At 45.3% G+C, this 19,882-nt stretch overlaps 1 protein-coding gene and 1 long non-coding RNA gene across 8 annotated transcripts in view; one reads left to right on the forward strand and one right to left on the reverse strand.

The window, feature by feature from the left end:
• Positions 1–19,882, forward strand: part of GSG1L (GSG1 like) — a 56,386-nt gene that overhangs the window by 26,282 nt on the left and 10,222 nt on the right. For all 6 annotated transcript variants that reach the window (XR_007905455.1, XR_007905447.1, XM_051792865.1 and 3 more), the window contains exons 3-5: positions 6,669–6,821; positions 11,025–11,136; positions 15,680–15,847. Coding sequence is in view for 4 of the 6 variants with exons in the window: in XM_051792865.1 (XP_051648825.1) it covers positions 6,669–6,821; positions 11,025–11,136; positions 15,680–15,847 (433 nt within the window). In the remaining 2 variants the exon portion in view is untranslated. The remainder of the gene's footprint in view (positions 1–6,668; positions 6,822–11,024; positions 11,137–15,679; positions 15,848–19,882) is intronic.
• LOC127475428 (uncharacterized) overlaps positions 1–19,882 on the reverse strand; it is a 41,120-nt gene that overhangs the window by 2,618 nt on the left and 18,620 nt on the right. Inside the window, exon 3 of one of the 2 annotated variants that reach the window (XR_007906230.1) lies at positions 17,781–18,041. The exons of the other annotated variant lie outside the window; for it this stretch is intronic. This is a non-coding gene — a long non-coding RNA (uncharacterized LOC127475428). Of the gene's footprint in view, positions 1–17,780; positions 18,042–19,882 lie in introns of those variants that run through there. 2 annotated transcript variants of the gene reach the window in all.

Raw genomic sequence — 19,882 nt, forward strand, 5'->3', positions numbered from 1 at the left:
CTCAGGGTGGCTCAGACAGACTCTGACCCTCAGAGCAGCCGAGTGACACTGAGTTACGACGAACGTGGCAACTCTAAACCTTTGCAAGATCTCCTTGGCTGCCTGCAGCATTGTCCAGCAGGATTACTTGCTTGGGGACACAGTGTGACAGCTCAGATGAGACTGCTCTGGTCAGACCCTCAAGCCCACCAGCCACCAGGGCAGTTCTGCTCTTAGAAGGGCTGTGGGATGAAGCAGCCACAGATCCTCTTCCTCAGGGAGCAGAGGCTGAGTCAGTAGGTGTTTCTAAGGAGGATGAAATCCCACTGAGGCATTCTAAATATGAGCTTACCCCAATTAGGAAGCTAATTTTCTGTCTGAAAGAGCCCTCAGAAATCAATACAGATTCCAGACCATTTCTTCTCGGGCATTGCTCAGGAATACTGGGGTTTCAGCAGTGCCACGTGGTGTGGCAGGTAATACATTCATTTATGGGTTTATTTATGCTGGCATTATTTCCAAGCCACTAGCCAAAACGCATGACTGACATTTTCATGCACACAGTCCCTGCACATAACACAGTTAACATGACTCAGCAATCTCCTTCAGGAATAGCAATATGATTTTCCCTGAAGAAATCCTTTAAGAGCAAACAGCTCATGTTTATGGATTAAAAATGCTTTGAACTCTCACAGCGATTCCTCTGTTGGCCACCTCTTCAGTGTTGCCTTGAGAACATGCACTAACACTGGATCTTTGACAGTCATTTTCATGGCCTGACCAGCCTGGAGAAGCACCAGGAGAGGATTTCAATATCGTTATTTCATCTGGAGATAGGACCTCACAATCTGGCATCAAAAAATGTTGGCACAGTGAGCTGGCACCAAAAATCAACTTTTCTGATTTGCTGACAAGTTATGCATCCAACTCCATGGCTGCATGTGACTGTAGGAGGTAGGAGGTATAGATGTGATTTAGACTCTCCAGAACTGCCTTGTTGGCTGCATTCATCTCAAAAGCTCAACAGTAGTTGAAATTATGGAACACTGGGGTTCCAGAAACAGCAGCAAATGCTTCTTTATCATCCTACACATAATCCCATTCAGATGTTATCCAAGTTCTTAGTGTTTCAGTCCAAATTGTTAATGAGCCTGAGAATGGTTTTAATAATGCAACACAAGACAACTAAGAATCATCTTTGCATGTTGTGGGGAAGGAGCACAGAAGAACATGTCAGGCTTGGCATTCCTCAGTTTAACCAGAGCTCTCTCATAGAAAAGTTGGAGTCAGCAGTTCTTGCTTTTTTGTGGCAGGAAGGGGCAGTGGATTTGAACAAGGAATGAACTTCAGGTATCAAGCAGTCAAAATCAGCTAAAAACTCCTGGAAGTCATCAACCACACTGTTCTTTGGGCTCCTTCATCAGGAATTCACTGAAAGGTGGTACAACGCCTTGAGTTCTTCTGAGCAGAATTCCTATGATTTTGTTTTCAGAATTCCTGTTTCAAAGGAAACTCAGAGTTGGAGATCCCTGACTCAGAGTGCTCCTTGGTGGGAGATGACGGCATGTTCATTTAGAGCGCCTTCCCCGGTGATCAGGGCTGACTTGAAATGATTTCAGGTTTTGTGAACAACTTTGTGAGACTCATTGCAGGCTGAGGTGAAGCTTCCTCACCTCACTGTCAGAAAAATACCCCATTTGTTTCGTTCTTTCAGGACTGTCTGACACATCCTTTTGTTAACACATTGTCTCAATGTGATCACCAGCTTTTGCAGGGTGTGCTCAGAATCTATAAATCTTCTTTCAGAATGTTGTTGCTGCCCTTCACTGCCTGACAGGAAGGCAAAGGGCTGATCTCAGATGGTTCATGATGGACTTGAGTGTCTAAAACCTGTGGGTAACAGTTATCCCTTCAGTCACGATGAGAGTATGCTCACTTTGCTTGGGATGCTGGAAAACTGATTTCCTTAAGATTTAAAAATGCTGCTGCAGTGGCTAAGTCCATAAGGAGGTGGCACTGATGGTTCTCACCATGAACTGCACAAAGACAGTCTCTTAGCCCATTGATGAGTAACAGACAAAAGCTCAGAGGCACAAAGAAGCTCAGTAATGTCCCAGTTGGCTCACCAGTCTTCTTGTGAAATCAGGATCTCTGGATACTGGCAGAAGCACAGATGAAAAACATGCTTTCACCAGGGTTGTGTTTTCATTTTGGGCAAAGCTGGTGATAACATAGAGTACAACCTGCCTTGAGATACATGATATGAAGGTGATATGATTCCATCTGATTTAGGAGACCTATGATACAAGTTGACTTATGTGGAATCTTTCAGTGAGTCACAGCTTTGCCATCTCAAGTTCCAGATGAGCAGCTCAGCCCAGGTCCTGTACTTCAAGTTCTTTTGCTTCACAAGGAGCTTGTCCTGAAGATGGTGACCCCTTTACCTCCAGGAACAGCTTCACAGTCTGTGGTGCTCTGCTTCAGAGCAATCCCACCTGTGACACCCAGCATGATGTCTGTGGGGCAGGAGCAAAGATCCAAAGCATCCCCCAGCACACAAGAGTAACTCTGTGTGCTCCTTGCACACGCTCATCCTTGTGAGAATGTGTGTGCAGGAGTGCAAGTGAAACCAGTTTTGATTTAGTTTTGTTTGAGAGTCAAAGACTCTCCTTTCCTAGGAGGTCTCACGTGGTGGCCACAATGTCACCGCACTATGTCACGCAGTGAGAGGGGGTGACACACACTGGCAAGTGCTGCACACGGGGAGGAGGAGGCAGGGCAGGGCCTGAAATCCCTCTGCATTAACAAGGAATGTCCTTGGGACAGGAGGCACATCCCAGCTGAGCTCTGTACCCAAACCCACAGCACCTCCTCTGCACACGCAGCAGTCGGTTTGATGAACAGGCAAGGGAAATCCATAGACAGAATGAAGACCAAAAAAATGAGAGAAATCTGGTGATTTATAAGAATACATACAAGATACAGGCCATCCAGGTAGAGCTCTCCAAGTGAATCAACTGCTGACTCTTGTGAAGGAAAGATTTTTCATAAAAGCTGAGTTAGGCCAGACAGATCCCTGGGGCAGAGGACACAGGCTGGAGGGAAGTAAGACAGGCAGAAAAGGTGACAGCAGAGAAGATTGGAAGAGAGAAAAATCCTCTGGAGAGCTCTTCCCTGTCACCTGGAATGACTGAGGTCTCCTGAAGAGAAGGAGCTCTCTACTTTGCAGGAAGGAGACTGTAAGATATTGTAAGTGGAAGTTATGCCAAGTGACTGCCTCATGAATCTCATGTAGAGAGAGTAGCAGTGGGAGATCACCATCAGCACACAACAGAAAGACACTGCCTCCTGAATTAATAACCTGAAGCAACTGTTCTGCTTCAGGCAGCCACAGGAAGATGCAAAATTCAGATACAGCTTGCATTTTCTGGGTGTTATTATTTCAGATGAAATTCAAAATCAAAGCAGGCAGAACAGGACATACTCAGAACTATGCAAACACTGCATGTGGGACTTGCCTTTTCCCCACATTAGGTGCATTTAAAGGAGGCTCAGAGCAGGTATTCAGTGTACACCATGAAATAAGACATGAGAATTAGACACAGAGTTCCTTTGCAGACAGGAACAGGAAGAAAGAAAAAAGAATAGGCTATGCCTTCCACAGCAAACACAGTCTTTGTGTCTCATTGGAAAAAGGTTTTACAGGAGAGTAAACTCACATCTCCTTGAGCTTTTCATCATCTCCTTGCAAGGTTGCCCTGCTGGCAAAACCACTCGTATCCCAGCCATGTGGAAAGGGAAGCCAAAGCACTCCCTGTGACACCAGCCACACAGTCAGGTGTTCCTCCTGTTCCTTCCTCCTGTTCCTTTCTCCTTCCCCAGGCTGACAAAGGACACCAGCCAGGCCCACCCCCAGCTCACCTCCCAGAGCCCTCCTGTCCCTTGAACATGCACAAGGCTGCCTTTAGCCATGTACCCTCACTTGCTTTTGGGACACATTAACCCTGATCCTCCCACACAGACATGTGTGCATCTCTCCAGCCTCCTGTTCTGCCTCAAGCACACGACACTCGTGCCTGCAGCATCCAGCTTCAGTCACTGCCTCACAGGTGTGCAATAGGTAAAACATGTACAAAAGCTGGGCACATCAACTGCACCCCCAAGCCATCAACCAACCCCCCCTAGATCCCTTCTGCAGGGGTGCAATCCAGCCTCCTGTCCCCAGCCTATAGGTACATCCAGGATTGCACTGTCCCAGGAGCAGAATCCAGTGTTTGTCCTTGCTAGATCTCATATGGTTGGTGATGCACTCATGTCTACCAATATCTCTTCAAGTCCTTTCCACTCTCAGGGCACTCAATGTCTCCTCCTGATTTCGTGTCACCAGCAAACTTCCTTAAGCATTCACTCAGCTCCTGAGTTGGCCCTAAAACTGAGCACCACTAGTGACAACCACCAGCCTGATGTTACCCATTGACTACAACTCTTTGAGCCCAACCCTGCAGCCAGGAAACAGAGGCAGAGCCACCCCACAGTTTTGAGCTGCAGACCCTATTACAGCACTGTCCCAGTGTACAGATACCACCAGTGGGTATCCTCCAGAGTTGAAACAGGGCAACAAACACCTGGGCAGGTATGTTGTGTATTAATCTTTCAAGTTGGGGCTGAATGAATCAGAATTCATTAATTAGGGCTGTCTTGGTTTATGGGTCAGGTTTTCATAATCTAATTCTTTCAAACTCAAATCATTTCATCATTCTCTCATCATAGAAACTGCTGGTTGTGAGAAAATGAGGCAAAATCCCTTCTAAATCCTGCTGTATCACAGAACAACACCGTTGCTCTCTCTCCCTTGTATTTCTTTTTGGAAGAGTGTGCCAGTTGCCTGATACCACATTGACTAATAGGACTGAGATAAGCAGCTGTTTGCTGTTGATAGATGCAATATTGCACATACAACCTCTGTGAGCAATTAAAAGGTTTATTTATTGCTATCTCTGTAGTGTGGTTTAAGAACTCAAAAGGTCAGATACGGTAGCAACAACAACTAGCTCATATTAATTAGATGTAATTATAAAGACAAGTTTCCAGAAAAAAAAATATGAGCTGGGATCAGCCTGGTCACCAAGAGAACACTCAAATATTTGATAAAAGTGAGACTGCATATCTGGTTTGATAAGCTCAACTGTAGGCATTATCACACATGTGCTCTTACAGTGAGGAGAGAAGGTATTAATATAAGTGAAGCCTGGAGCAGTCTCTATGGTTACAGCTAACATTTTCTAATATAAGCCATTGTCTTCAGATGCTTAACTTTCCATGTTTCAACTGCTTAGGCTGAAATTTTCCATCACTGCTCATTGTTTCCAGGTGAATTCTCTAGCAATCAGGTTAGCAAATGTACTGGAGAATTCTAGCAGATTCTCATGCTGAAACAGCAATTGGAAATCGGGCAGGGACTCAATATTATCATCTGTTTCCATCCTCTCCAATTTACCCCGTGCCTTGGTGACTTTAAAAGACTCAGCAGATCCTGCTGGAGGTTTTGTGCTGAAATTTCCAAATGTGGCATCTGCTGTAGGTGGATCAGTCCCTGCTGGTCACTGGCACATGCTGCCAGACCCACTGGCCCGTGCACACAACCCCAGAGCCCCACGGAGCTCACACGGGGCACCTCAGCTCTGCCCTTCCTCTGAGGGTTGTCCCCAGGGGCTGAGGGAACAGAAGCCAGCCTGAATTTTGTACCTGCAGCTCTTCAGCTGAGCAGGTTATAAATAACTGTGCCCCCCCTGCTGTAATTGTGGCAGTTCCCAGGTTTGTCCCAGCAGCACGGCCCCATGCAGGGGATCCAAACACCCTGGGGCAGAGCAGTCATTCTGCAGGACACCAGTTCTGTGGAAGAGTTTCTGGTAACAGCCCACCAAAACTACACAGGGAGAGGCAATTTAAAACTTGGACTGAAGACATTTCTTAGAACAGCCCTGTGAAAAGGAGGCATCCAAGCCTGTCCAGTTCCCACCGGTGCTGTGAGGTGCTCTGTGCCACAGCTCTGTGCCATCACCTCTGTGAGTGCCAGGCTGTGCTCGTCCAAACCATGGCACAGGGAGGGAAAGTGAATTCTGTATGTTATGCTTTGGGGCAGAGGAGCCAAGAGGTTCCTGGATACACTCAAAGAGGTTCTTTAGTCAAACTGGGATCTTAAACAACGCCTTGTTCTTTCTGCGGTGTCCTTACCCCCCTGACACTTTTCACATCTTTTTCCACCACTTTTTCTATTTGGGTGGTTGTTTGCTGAGTTCAAATTTTGTGAATCACAGAACCATCAAGTCCAACCTTTGACCAAATACACTCATGCCCACTGAACCACACTGCAGGTTGCCACATCTACTTGTTTTTTGAACACTTCCAGGGATGGTGACTCCACCACTTCCCTGGGCAGGCTGTTCCAATGTTTAATCACTCTTTTAGTCAAGAAATTTTTCCCAATATACAGTTAGTGTGATAAACAGTAAAAAACCCAAAAAATTACAGTTGGTGACCTTAACCAACTGTAACCAATTTTCAAAACAGAAAACCTTCCTAATACGCAGATAGCCCTAGATATTCCTCATTTCCTAATTAACTTTCACAAACTTTACCCTGTTGAAAGCATTTCCCAGCTAACTGGTTGCTGTTCTTGTGCATTGCAGGTGTCCTGTGGTTGTCAGTAGTTTCTGAGGTGTTGTACATCATGCTGTTGGTCGTCGGGTTCAGCCTTATGTGCCTCGAGCTCTTTCATTCAAGCAGTGTGATAGATGGGCTCAAGTTAAATGCCTTTGCTGCTGTCTTCACTGTGCTTTCAGGTATGAACCTTCCCTTCTTCCCCTTTTACCTGAGGAGCCACCACAAAGCAAAATCCTATAACTCTGAAGGGATAAAAACCCGAGGCTCCAAAACTTTCTTATCCCCACTTAGCATCACATTTTTCACTGTAATTTTTTTGTTCCTTTTGGCACGAGGGACTGCGTGATAAATTTGCTTCTTGCCAGGGAGAAGCGAAAATCCTTATTCCTGAATTCACAGCAGCAATGCAGTAATTATCCCTCCCCAGCCTGCACAGCCATTACCAACAGCTACAGCCTGAGCTCCATTTGCAGCATCATCACACTCATTTTCCAATAGGAAATTAAAAACACGTAGCGTTGAAAATTCTTTTCCCCCGTGCTAATCCTGGGAGTAGGTGAAAGCTGGATTCTTCAAACAAAAGAAAGAAGCCCGTCTTGTTCATTAGCAAAATTGAGAATGAAAAGGGTTCTAATAATCACACTGAGGAGCAACCCCAGGAGTAATCTGGGGACATGAACATCTCTCAGAACAACTGTTTCAGGGTATTTTCATGCTCAGCCTGTACTTGTAGCCCTTCAGCACATGAACTTGAGGAATTCACTTCTCTAAAAGAAGTTATGAAATCTAACCATGTAGTTAAGTGCTCCTTCACTTCTGTGAAGATTTGCTGGCTAAAAACCCTCCAGGATTTATAGAAGCAGCCACAGCTGGCTGGTGTAGAGTGCTCCTGCATGGACCTCTCGAGCAGAAAGAACTTCTGCAATAAAAGTGCATTTTATTCTGCTGCATTTCAGGCTGAAAGACATTACAACAGGCTGTGTACATTCTGGGAAGGAACTTGTATCTTCAGGGGTGGCTGCAAATTTTGAAATAATAGCATGAAAAAAAGATCAGAAGTAGAGTTGAGATGACAAGAGAAATCTGGTAAGAACTGCCAAAGCATCTTTTTCTGCTTTGGATGTAATTTGGATTTTTTTAAAAAAAAGTCAGTTCAATTTTCAGAGTCAAACTCTGTGGAGTTCTTCAGCATTCAAGCAATTACTTCCATGCTGTTTCTCTCTTTCTTCACCATTAACTGCAGTTTTAAAGTTTTGTAAGGATGATGAAGTTTTCTTTCCTACACATCTTTCTATTTTTATTTTGGCCTTCCCTCTTTTTAAGCACATTGCCAAGATGGTCCAAATATAAACTTCAAAATTTTACAGGGAAAAATGATAGAAGAATAGAAAAAAAGCAAAAAACCCCCAAACCCCAACACACTGCTAGCTGTTATTTTTCCATGACAGGGATACCTGAGGAAAGAAGAAAACTATATTTATTTAAGCCTAGCATATTTATAATGACATAGCTTAATAGAAATTAGGTAATGAAGAGGACTTTGCACTGGAGCATAACACCTCTCATTAAATTCATGCTAGAGTTCCCTCGTAAAAGTGCAATGAGACCTTCATATTTTCATAGCTCAATATCTAAAGGTTAGACAAAACTTCCTAATAGTGTGGTCATTTCTTGCTGTTCCTTAACCTCTTAGGAGCCATTAAAAAAGACCCCACAAGATCACAGTTTTGGTGTCACTCTTAAACCTTTCACAAATTAAAAAATTTGCATGTCTCTCACGTAATATTTGTGATAAAGCGTTTTAATTAATGTGATATATTCCATAAATGGTATTTCTAGTAAAGGTATCTGAAAATGCTTTAAAATATATTGTCTTTTCCCAATTTCCTTAATGTCCAACTTTCCAAAGTTCCTTAGTCTTTCCCATTACTGACACCTAGAAACAGCTCTGGTCCTGCAAGGCTTGTGATCCCAAGCCAACTATAAATGATCAATGTTTCTGCACTCCTACCCACTCCAGGCCACCACATTCCCAGGATTTTCCATCTGCAATCTGTAATGCCCTAGACCCCAGGTGGGTGGACATTACAGGCACTGTGTCCTCTTTGCCCAGCCTTAAGCAGCCAACTGGAGGAAAAGATGATCCTGTAAATACAGCGTTTGTTGATTGATGTCACAGGCAGCTCATTGTAGCCAAAATGTGACCTTTAAATGTAAAACAAAAAGGACCACAGGGTATCCCTGTGGAGAAAAAGGACTACAGGATATTCCCTTGGAGAACTTGGCAAGGCACATCTAACACAGACAAAACAAAACCAAATGCACACAAGACAGCATAAAAAAAGACTTGTCTTGTTTTGCTGTAGCTTGTACGTAGAAAAATAGCCCCAGCAGCACCACCAGGTACAGATCAAGCCCTTCCAGACAAAGCAAGGAACACCACAATTCCACTGTGGTTCCTGTGTTCCAGCACAGGACTTGCTGATGACCTCCCACTCACCTGTATCAGTGGACTGTCATCCCCCCCTCCCACACAGGGACAGCTCTGAGCATTGCTGAAACCCCATCAAGGCTTTGCACGACAGGAGGGAGGAGCTCAGCCTTGCTGAGCCTTGTCCTTGCCATCTCAAACCTCCCCCTGGCTCTGAGTGACTGTGACAGGTCTCAGGGCAGGCTGTAATGTTTTATTAAGGTCGAAAAATCACTGACAGTACATACAGAAACAGCAAAGCCCAAACTTGAGATCGAGGCGTAACTGCCAGCTGAAGAAAAATCCATTGATTCAAAAAGTATAGCAAGGTCCCAGTGCATTTTGGAAATTAAATATAGCCAGACACGAGCAAGGTGTGCACCACTTTGCTGTGCTCCCACTGGGCCACCCACCCTGCCCAAACATCATTTCTCCTGAAGTGAATTGCTCTTTCCACCTCCTATCTTTGCAATGTCACTCCAACACGAGGCAGCTGAGCAAATCACCATGGCTCCTTGTAACAGAATGTCTTCTTGCAGCCTCTGCAGTTGTTTGTATCAAATATGACATTTGTCTTGCTCAAGGACCTGCTTAACGTGCCCACAACACAAACATGACATTCCCACACTTCCCTCCTCCAGAGCTGCCCTGAATCATCCACGTCCAGAGAGACTAATGAAGTGCTTTAGACTCTGTACATGAGCAGGAAAGAAAAGCCAAAATTTGGGGATGGAGGGATGGGAAATCAGGATCTTCCACGTGTAGGAAGGGTAACCATGGGAAAAAAATAGGTGGTCAGAGATAAAAATTAATGCTGACTTTGGTTAAGGTGCAAAGTGTTACAGGAGGACCTCACTGTACCCACTGTGGCAGAACATCAGTATTTCTTAGTGCCTTGAGTTGTCACTGCAGCACAAGAGGCTTTTTGACATCTGTAGGTCCAAGGACTATTTGGGATGTGATGACCCTACCCCCTTTCTTTAGCTAACTGCCTGAACCTACACTTTGCTGAGCTCAGTGGGGAGCATCGCTCTGCACTGCCTGGGTACCAAGGCAGGAACATCCCAAATTGTTGTAGCCAGAAAACCCTCCAAGCATCAGAGCTGCTCTTGGCCAGCACTGCTTGAAAAGTGGGGTTTGATTTTCCTCAGAGAGATGTCTAAACATAAAGCTCAGGCAGTTTTTTCTGCTTAAGCTGCAGAACCAGCTCAGTGGCAGAGCTAACTCAGGCCACTCTGTGATTTAACTGCAGGCCTGTTCTTTAACATCACACAGACTGCAGTGTCTAACACATTGTCTAATCTTCACCCAGTTGCAGTTCTCCCAGCAAACTATAACAGTGTCACAAAAGCATCACCAACACTGTACCACCAAAAGTAGCCCCGTGGTGTCCTCTTACCACACATCATCAGGAGTGCTGAGCTCCCCTAACTTCCTTCTGTAACTTCCAAGTGTTTTATAAGTGCTCAAATTCATGAATCTTAGCAACTGTTGAGACAAAATATGGTTGTTTGGCATTAACACATTCAGTCTGCATTGCCTGCAGAAGCCTCTCTCCTCATTCCCTCACCTGAGGCCTGTCTGTGATGGGCTGAGTGAGATAACTGGTGGGTGGCACACCCCTGTCGTGCAGCAGCAGGGTTGGTGGTGCTCCTAATAGTGCAACATTTTCTTCAACGATTTTCTTTCTCTAACTCCTCTTTTGATTGAGAATTCAGTATGATGTAAAATAACGAGCTCTCAGTCACATCTTTCCTCTGCCCATGCAGCTCCCTCCTCCACAGTAGAACAGGAGGCATAAAAGCACAACAAAGACTTTTTCGGAGCTCTCAAAGCACCTCCAGCAATAACTGTGTCAAGAATTGTAACAAACATTAGCACAAAAATTCCTGTTATGATCCCTGCTTCCCAGGTCTCTTGGGGATGGTGGCACACATGATGTACACTCAAGTTTTCCAAGTGACAGTCAGCCTTGGGCCAGAGGACTGGCGACCACATTCATGGGACTATGGATGGTCCTTCTGGTAAGTGTCACCTGCTTTTTTCCAGTTGTTCCATGAATCTGTTGGGAGATTGTGCATATCACCTCCAATTGCCAGGAAGGTGCATGTGAATTCCCAGCTCCCAAAGTGCCAGGGGAAGCACAAACCCCCAGGGCCTTGCAGTTCTCGAGGTGTGGAGGACAGATATGGGCGGCTGTGCAGCAGCAGCTGTGCCTATCAGCAGGTACAGAGCATTTGTAAATAAACAGCACCCACAATTGCCAACACAGATTGAGCACTCTCATTAAAGTTCAATTTAGGTACATAATTGCCATGGCATTTCAGAGACTTTTAGCTCTTTTTTTTTTTTTTTTTTGGTTTTTAATTAATGTCTCAGTTGAACCTTAGGGTGCAGCTTTTAACTCAGCTGCAGAGGAAGGTGCAGCGCTGCTGGCACGGGGATACTTCCCTGCAGATCATGGGGAGATGGCTTGGGAAAATGGACATGGCTTTTTTTTTTTTTTTCTCTCCCATCTATCTTTTAAAAATCACATAAAAATAATTTGGCCAAGATACATCGACTGTGTTATATTGCTTGCAAGTTTATAAGAAGCTTAACAAGAAGAGGAGGCTGTGGAGAATAAAAATACCTGCAAACAACATCACCATTCCTCTAGAGGCATCAGCCTCTTTGGATGGATAGGGAAAATACTTTCTTTTTGTCATCTCTAAATATAGCACATTATTTTCTTTCTATCTCGAAGCAGAGACAACAACCTTTGCTAACACCAATAAATAAATACAAATACTTATGCACAGCACTGCAGGGGATTATTAGTCTTTCCTTCTCCCCTCTTTATTCTGTGTTTCATGGGAGGAGTTACCAACATTTTAGCAACATGTTACAAAATATAAATCACATTATATTTAAAATACAGTTTATTTTGTGTCTCAGTAATGAATATTTATTGCATGTGATGATAAACTTATAAATACACTGCATTCATATATTTATAATATTTATATTAATATTTATTAAAACTGTCATAATAATTGTATATTTTCAATATATTTAAATAATAAGGCATATTTGTCTTCAGTAATCTATTTAACAATTTACTGCAATACTCAAAATTCAGAATGCTGTTAAATGTCTGGAATGATAAACACTCATTAGATTATTCTCCTTCATCTTGTGCCAGCCAAGAACCCCCATGTCTCAGAGCTGGTGGGTCCCACAGGGCATTCTGAGCTCTCCCTGGACCCACTCATCCCACCCACGCTCCAAGCCAGCTGCTGGGAGCCCAGTGTCCCACGGGGATGGAGCTGGAAGCTCTGGCTGCTGTCCAGACCCCAGCCCTGCCCCAGAGCAGCTGCTGCAGCCTCTCCCTCACTGTCCCCAGGCAGCCACAGATTTAAGGGCCAGGACTGCCCCTGGGGCAGGTCTCACTGTGGGGGACTCTGGAGATGCCCACAGGCAGGCAAAGAGCAACCTCCTCTCTCCCCATAGTCCTGAGGTGGGACCTCAGCTTCCCTCCACACAGTGACTGTGGGGTCACAGCTGAGCTCCACTCCTGCTGTTGCAGTCACAAAGCATCTCCTCAGATTTGGTGGTCTCCTTCCCTCCCCTGATACCTTCCAAGGCAAGAAATTTAGCTGTGCAGGATGTAGGGCAAACACAGCTCAGCCACAGCTGCCCCGGGAGCATTTTCAGCCTGCAGAGGTGCTCAGCAGCCTGAGGGAGACCATGGGGTCTCTCACACCATGCCAGTGATGGATAGCAGACCTGGAAAGGGGAGGTTGGGAAGTCAAATGCAGTAAAAAGAAGGTTTCTCCCTTCCAGCTAACACTAATCCACCACTGCTGTACAGACCAGAGAGCTACAACATCCCCTGGCTTCACCCAGACTTAAACACCTTCTTTAAGAAGGGTTAATAAGAAATGCCCACCCAGCCTGGTGGAGTTTGAAAACAGGTAGGAATTAATTTTTCTCCATCTGGCTTCTGGTGATGTCCTGAGACAGGAGTTTTAAGTACCCCTGGACCAGTAATGCAACCACCAGCATTATTTCCAGCCTGCTGTAAATGTCCCACTGCAGCACCTGGTTACAGGACCTGTCAGAGCCCAGAGGACTGGAACAGCACTGACAAGTGGGGCCAGGGAACATTGTCCCCATGGCCAAGAGCCAAGGATCTTGGGGATCCAGACTGCCATCCCTTTCCCAAGTGCCAGTGGGGAAACTAACTTTTCCATGACTCTCTTTCCCCTCTATTGGAAGGGAATGATAAAAATGCTTCTCCTTAAAATGGGGAAGAACTGCTTGTGATCTACACAGATGTCCCAAAATTGAAAATGCACTGCTTGCTTCCTGTTATCCTACCCCATTCCCAAGCCATTGGCAAAGCCTGGAGGTTGGTCTGTGCTCTGGCACAAGCCAGGAGTGGGCTGGGGGATTCTCCTGGCAGGGGGTTTCTCTGAGGATCAGTGGATGTTCAAGTTCAGCCCCTCTAAAGAAAATAAATATAAAAAAACTCGAGCTGTTTGAGCCACAGAGGAACTTGGGAGCCCAGCCCTGAGCTCAGCTGCCAGAGGCACCCCACCACATCTGGGACACAGCTGGCAGGGAGGGGCACTGCTGTCAAAGAGGTCTTCACCTAAGGCAGGGTGTAACTTTACAGGTGGGGAATCCACTCTTTACACTTCAAAATAAATAACATTTAACTGAGGTCCATAAAAACTAAAACAGATCCATCATAATTGCCTAATTATCACGATTTACCAACCACCAGACACTAAGAGTCTTCACTCTGTATTTCCTTCTCTGAACCTTTCAGCATTTCTGAGTGCATGATTAGAAATCATCAGAAACTTCAAAAAGAAAAATTTTCCACCAAATGTCATTCCCCAGGCACAGTAAAGCATGTAGTTTTTGCTGGCTTCTTCCTGGATACTGCTTAGGAGCCCAGCTGGAAATGTTTGCAGCTGTTGGAGCTTTTCCACACACTCCATGTAGGAGGAGGACATATGCCAGGCTGGGAAGACACTGTGCCTGAACAATCACACCTAGCACGAGTTTCCTTTCCACTTCTTCACCCAAGCATGGGAAACCTGAGGGAACTTTGTCACCCCAGGGGTCACTACATTTCCTTCTCATTTGGTTGCATCTGGCAAATGGGTCCAAAAATGACGAGGAAAGAGCTGCCTCCACACGTCTCATTGCCTTGGGAGTCCCTGAAGGACTTGGTAGGAGCTGAATTTTGAAATCATTGAAATGAGCCATTTCTGTTTACTTCTGCTATTTCTCCCCTAGATTTTTTTTTCAGTTCATGAATATGTGTTGTTTTTCAAGTTTTGTCTAATTTGAAATGAGAAGCTGCTTCCTTGTCTGCAGGTCCTTTGCAGAATGGGAAAACAGCTCCTGCTGAGAGCTGTGTTGACAATACGTGTTTATAAGATAATGCTGCTGGGGCTGTATTCTTTCTGCTCTGCATAATTCAGACCCATTTATTATAGAAAAGGTGAAAAAAGCAGCAGGTAAAGTGTGTCACTGTCACAGATGATGAAGTCAACCCGAGTTAGTTAGGAAGCCACTGTGAACTCTGTGTAGCCAGAGCTGATGGGCTGAATGTGAGAGTCAAGGGGAGCCAGAAGACAGAGAAACCCTGCAGACAAAAGGAGGAACTCAGTGTCTTTTTTATAGCCCCATTTCATGCTCAAAAAGCATCTTAACTCCTTGAGGCCATGAGTCCCCCCCAGCCCCATCTGAACTTGAGGTCAGTGAGGTGCAGGGAGGGCAGAAGAACCTGAGGGGAAACCCTGTCCTCAGGCAGGGAACAGAGCAGCTCCCAGATGACTCTCCTTGCCAGAAGACCCAGGACAACACTTGCTTAACTTGGCCTAGTCATTTTTTTCTTCCATTTTCCTTCTCCCTCTGTCTCCTCGTCCTCCTAGTTGGTACTTGCAGGTGTCCTGCCCCTGACTGCACTGTCTACACACTGGGTGTGTCAGTTAGGAAGGCCTCAGGCTGGGTCTCTCCACAAAATGCAGATATCAGAGACCAGATATAAGCCAGAAATGCTATAAATGTCCAGGAAAGAAGGCATTACAGCAGTCTGGTGAAGGTACGAAAACCAAATTAGGAACCATCCCTGCAGTAGCACTGTGCAGTCGGTGTCCCGGGGATGCTGGAGAACTTCCACTGGTCCAGAAGACATGGTCTCTGGGGCATTACTCCCTCCAGGAGTATAAGGATTTTAGCACCTGTCTGCAAGGCTTTGAGACATTTCAGAGGCAAATCAGGAGGTGTTTGGCTCTTCTGTCACAGAGTACCCAGTGTTCACATTAACACTGTGCCATATGGTTCTCCATGGGATGGAGGTTGTGCCCAGCCCCTCTCCCAACCTCCTGCCTGCACCTTGAGCACGAGCCACAGGTCATTTGAGGTAAGATGAGAAGAATGGGTTTGTCACCTCTCTGACTTCCCTGCCTGGTCTCATGCTGTGCATGTCTGTGTCTCTCGGCATCAGAAGTATAACATGAGCTGCTGTGCTAACCCAGCTCTGTCTGCTGGTTTGTCTCTCCACAGCCTGGCCTGGGGCTCTTTCACCTGCTGCATGGCAGCCTCTGTCACCACCCTGAACTCCTACACCAAGACTGTCATCGAGTTCAGACACAAGCGCAAAATCTTCGAGCAGGGCTTTCGAGAAGAGCAGAACTTCCTAGACCAGGAAGCCATCAAGTACTTCAGAGAAAGGTCAGTGCAGTCAGTCACTCCATCAGGGGAGGTTTTCGTGGGCTCTGCTAGTCCCAGCAAATCCAGGCTGTCACCCACTGGCAGCACATGTGGGTGAAGTCTCTGAGATACCTTGCGAAGGTGTGTGTTAAACCCAAAAGGTTTTCCTTGATTTGTTTTTTCTTAAGTTTTGTGATGCCCCAGTGCCTGCCCTGTCTTATATACTCGTTAAACTCAAGACTGACAAGTCCTTACCATATACATCCAATTCATAGGGGTTCACAAGAAGCTGTGCTGCCAATGTAAGCTGATTTTCCCTCTCTGTAAAGGTAAAATTGCGGGGATGCAACAAGTGGGACAGCCATCACTTCTCAGCACATGAAATAGGCACTTCCCTATAATCCCAACAGCTTCTGAGGCACTTTCCAGCCACCAGTAGGTCACTTTGGAGCTGCCATTTTCCACAGTCACATGCCTAAAACCCATCCCTGTCTCCTCCACACAACCCATCCTCTGGAGCCGCTCCACACAAGTACAGAGTGTACATGACAAGGCACTGCAGAAACACCCACACAGTGCCACCCACACTGCCACCCACACTGCCACCGGGGGCTTGGAGGGACCCAGAGTCCTGTCTGAGCCCCAGAGGCCCAGAGATGCTCTGTCACTCTGCCCATCACCACACCCTGCCCCACACACTCAGAGCTGGCCCGTGTGGCTGCTCTGGGACATTTGTCACCCTCATCCTGTGGTGAGAAACTTAAAGCTTTGTTTTAAAACTGTGGAATGTGAAGAACACACAAAGATGGACCTCACACAGCAGGGAAGGTGTGATGGGCTCCACAGGGGTTTGTACCTTCACAGAATGAAAAGCTGATCAGTGCAGCAAACCCTCGCCAGAAGTTTATTGCTTGAAATAACGTAAAGACATTTGGGGGACAGAAGACACAAGGATCTATTCTTGTTTGTCTGACCAGTGTGGCAGTTTCTCAGTGGTGGAAGGGGACAGAAGGTTTGCAATGATCAGCATTTCAGCAGCAAATTGAGGATCTCTTCTGAGAGAGAACTAGAGACCTTCCACGATTATTATTTTGCCTTGGTTATCCTGTTGTTTGTTAGTCTGTTGTTACAGTTATTCCTCTGCTAACTTCCAAGATTTCACTCTACCTTTCAAACAGCCTGGAAGGAAGAGAGGAACAATGCAAACAACCATGGTTTGCCTAATTTTGCATTTGAAGATGACAGTGAATCCTAAAAAATTCTCTGTATGAGGAAAAAAAAGCCCAAACACAGTGAAGAGGAAGGGGTCACTACATGCCTCAGGAGAAATCAGCACCCAGGCAGGGAAAACAGACAAATTATTGAAGTGAGAATTACAGATTAGAGCCTGGAAGAATTATAGGGAACAATATGTTGACTTACATTGAGATATGCTAAGGAAACTTGATAGAGCACCACTACTGACCCTTCTGGAACAGTAAATAGAAAAAAAAACATTAGTAGCCTAGAGGATAATAACTTTTTCTTTCACATGGGTGTTGTGGGTTTGATTTTGATTCCTCTTGCCCTCACCATATGACACAATTTCGCCCCCAGCAATTCACTCCTTGGCCACATCCCCCCAGCCCTTCCACACACACTTGGCACACACAGCTCAAGCATGTGGTGTTCCCAAACTTCATGATTATGACTTTCTTTTTTTGTATCACATTATTTTAATTGTTGTATCTGAATACATAATAGGAAGCCCAGAGACAGTGTTACCATGGGATCATTCTGGAGGTTTAAAGCTGTGCAGCAATATACCAATTTTTTTTTTTAAGTTATCAGATTCATGATCAGCTTCACTGCTGTGACCTGGGAATACTTGGACACTACAGGGGGTCCAGGGACTGTCCATTAGCAACACCCTGTTGCTACATGCTGTGGGTGCCCACAGTCCCACACAACTTCCCTTAGCTCCCATCTGCCTTTGCACAAATAGAAAATAAAATAAGTTCTCTTTCCTTCCTGTGCATATACCCAGGGATACTTCACATTCCCTCCTACTCCTCCACCTCCATGTTCCTTTTCATACCTCATGAATAAAACCCTCCAGCCTTTCTTCCTTCCAGTTGCTTTGTACATATCATCATCCTTTTTGCATGTTCCTTTGCCTCAGTGCACATTCAGCACCCCGTGTGCACACACATCTAACCTCTGGTTTGGATGGACTCTGTGCAACAGGAAAGTTAAAGCATTATTATCATTGTGGTTATCATTATTCCCAACAGCTACATTTCTCATCTGGGAGACAGGGAAGAAAAGTGTTAGCTCCATTTTGCCTGTTGAAAGTTTTTTGTTGGAATGTTCTTCTGCAGGCCCCTGCTCCCAGAGAAGAAATTTGCTTTATGAAAAGTACTGACAGTAAAACAGTGCTAATTTTGCAAATGCTTTCTCGAACATAATCTCATTGTACTGCACTTAATTTTAATTGTATGCAGCTTACAAGTTACAAACAGAGACAGCCAAATTCTTTGCCTGCCTGCACCCCAAGGACACAGGCTCTGTCTCTCCACAGCCTTGTTCCTGTCACTGGGAAAACGTTTAAACAGCTGCAGAAAAATCAAAGATTCACAGTGTTATATGCAACAATCATTTCCTTCCCAGGCCTGGGAGACTTCAAAAAGTCAAGACAAAAGAGACACTGTAGTTCACACCATAAAATCAAAAGATATCAGAGCTCTTCAGATATAACAGGTACAATAGCCTTCAGGGTAAGTCTAAGAAATTAAACAGGTCAATTATACAGACTTGGAGGGATTATTCATGCATTAAGTGTTCTATAAAATGATCAGAATTACCTACAACATGTCAGCTTTCAGTCTTTGTCCTTTTATTGCTTGTCCTTTTTTGCCGTTTTTCCTCTGAACTGAATATTTGTCTAAAACTTTTGCTCACCTTTTTCAGCTTTTTTAGTTTATTAGGTGTCAGTTCTTAATAAGTCTCTCTCTTCCTTCCCTCTCAGTTTCTCTTTCTGCCCTGTTTCACATGAATACTCTTTGCCCATATGGTCTTGATCACAGTCCCTTGTCTATGGTTCACCCCCAGCTGGCAGAGGAGGAACCCTCACATACCTTTCTGCTTTCTTTGCTCTAAGGATCCCTCCAGATAAGCCAAAGGGACAATTCATTTTCTCCTACATAGACTGATAATCTGTGACAATCAGCTGAAGGAATGTCAACGTGCCAGACCTTCTCCTCCTCCCCTGCCCAGCTGTTTAGTAGCTGTGGCTGTTTTAGCAGCTTTGTCCATATGGCTGTGTAATAATTAAGACACATTCACAAAAATTCTGCTCATTTAGACCAATTGGCTACACCAACACTATAATCACATCCATTCAGGCAAGGGCCAGCACAGCCAGGTTATTCACATTGAATGTCTTTGCTTGAATTTGTCCTCAGTTTCTTACCTTCCTTTTCTCATATATTAAAAAACCCCTTTCAGCCACTCTCCTCTGACTTTCCCTGCTCCCAGAATTCTGGTGGACTTTGATTTCAGGTAAAGAATGAAAACTTCCCTCTCTGCTTCTTTGGTGTACTGGGGGCAGAAAGTGCAGGTGGGGCAGATGGAGACCCCGGGCAAGAGTCACAGCTGCTGGAACAGGGACAGTTGTAGCTACAGGGAGGAAGATCTGGGGCAAGGGAATATCCAGCCTTGGGGTGAAGGTATGTGAGGCCTGGGGTGAGGGATAAAGGGCCTGAAAGGGTGGAAATCAAATCCAAGTGAACTCCTCATGGAGAGCTAGTCACTGCCTCGAGAAAGGAATAAAAGGTTAGCAAAGTGATGGGAGTAAAGTTGCATTACCCATGGCCCTCTTTTAATGATGACTAGAGGAGAGAGTAGCAACTTTTGGATGTGCATCCATGTCCAGGAGGCCAGAGGTGCTGAGTCCCACTGGAACTGAAGCCACTGCAGAGAGGGATAAAGAGGATATCCCACCCTGGCACTGGTGGGAGAGGGGACCCTAGAGATCAGCACAGCCCTGTCTCCAGTCTGGTATCCATCCTTTTTGCT

This window comes from Manacus candei, unplaced genomic scaffold (assembly GCF_025592945.1).
Source record: "Manacus candei isolate 608988 ecotype Guabito, Panama unplaced genomic scaffold, ASM2559294v1 h1tg000002l, whole genome shotgun sequence".
Lineage (NCBI taxonomy): Eukaryota > Metazoa > Chordata > Aves > Passeriformes > Pipridae > Manacus > Manacus candei.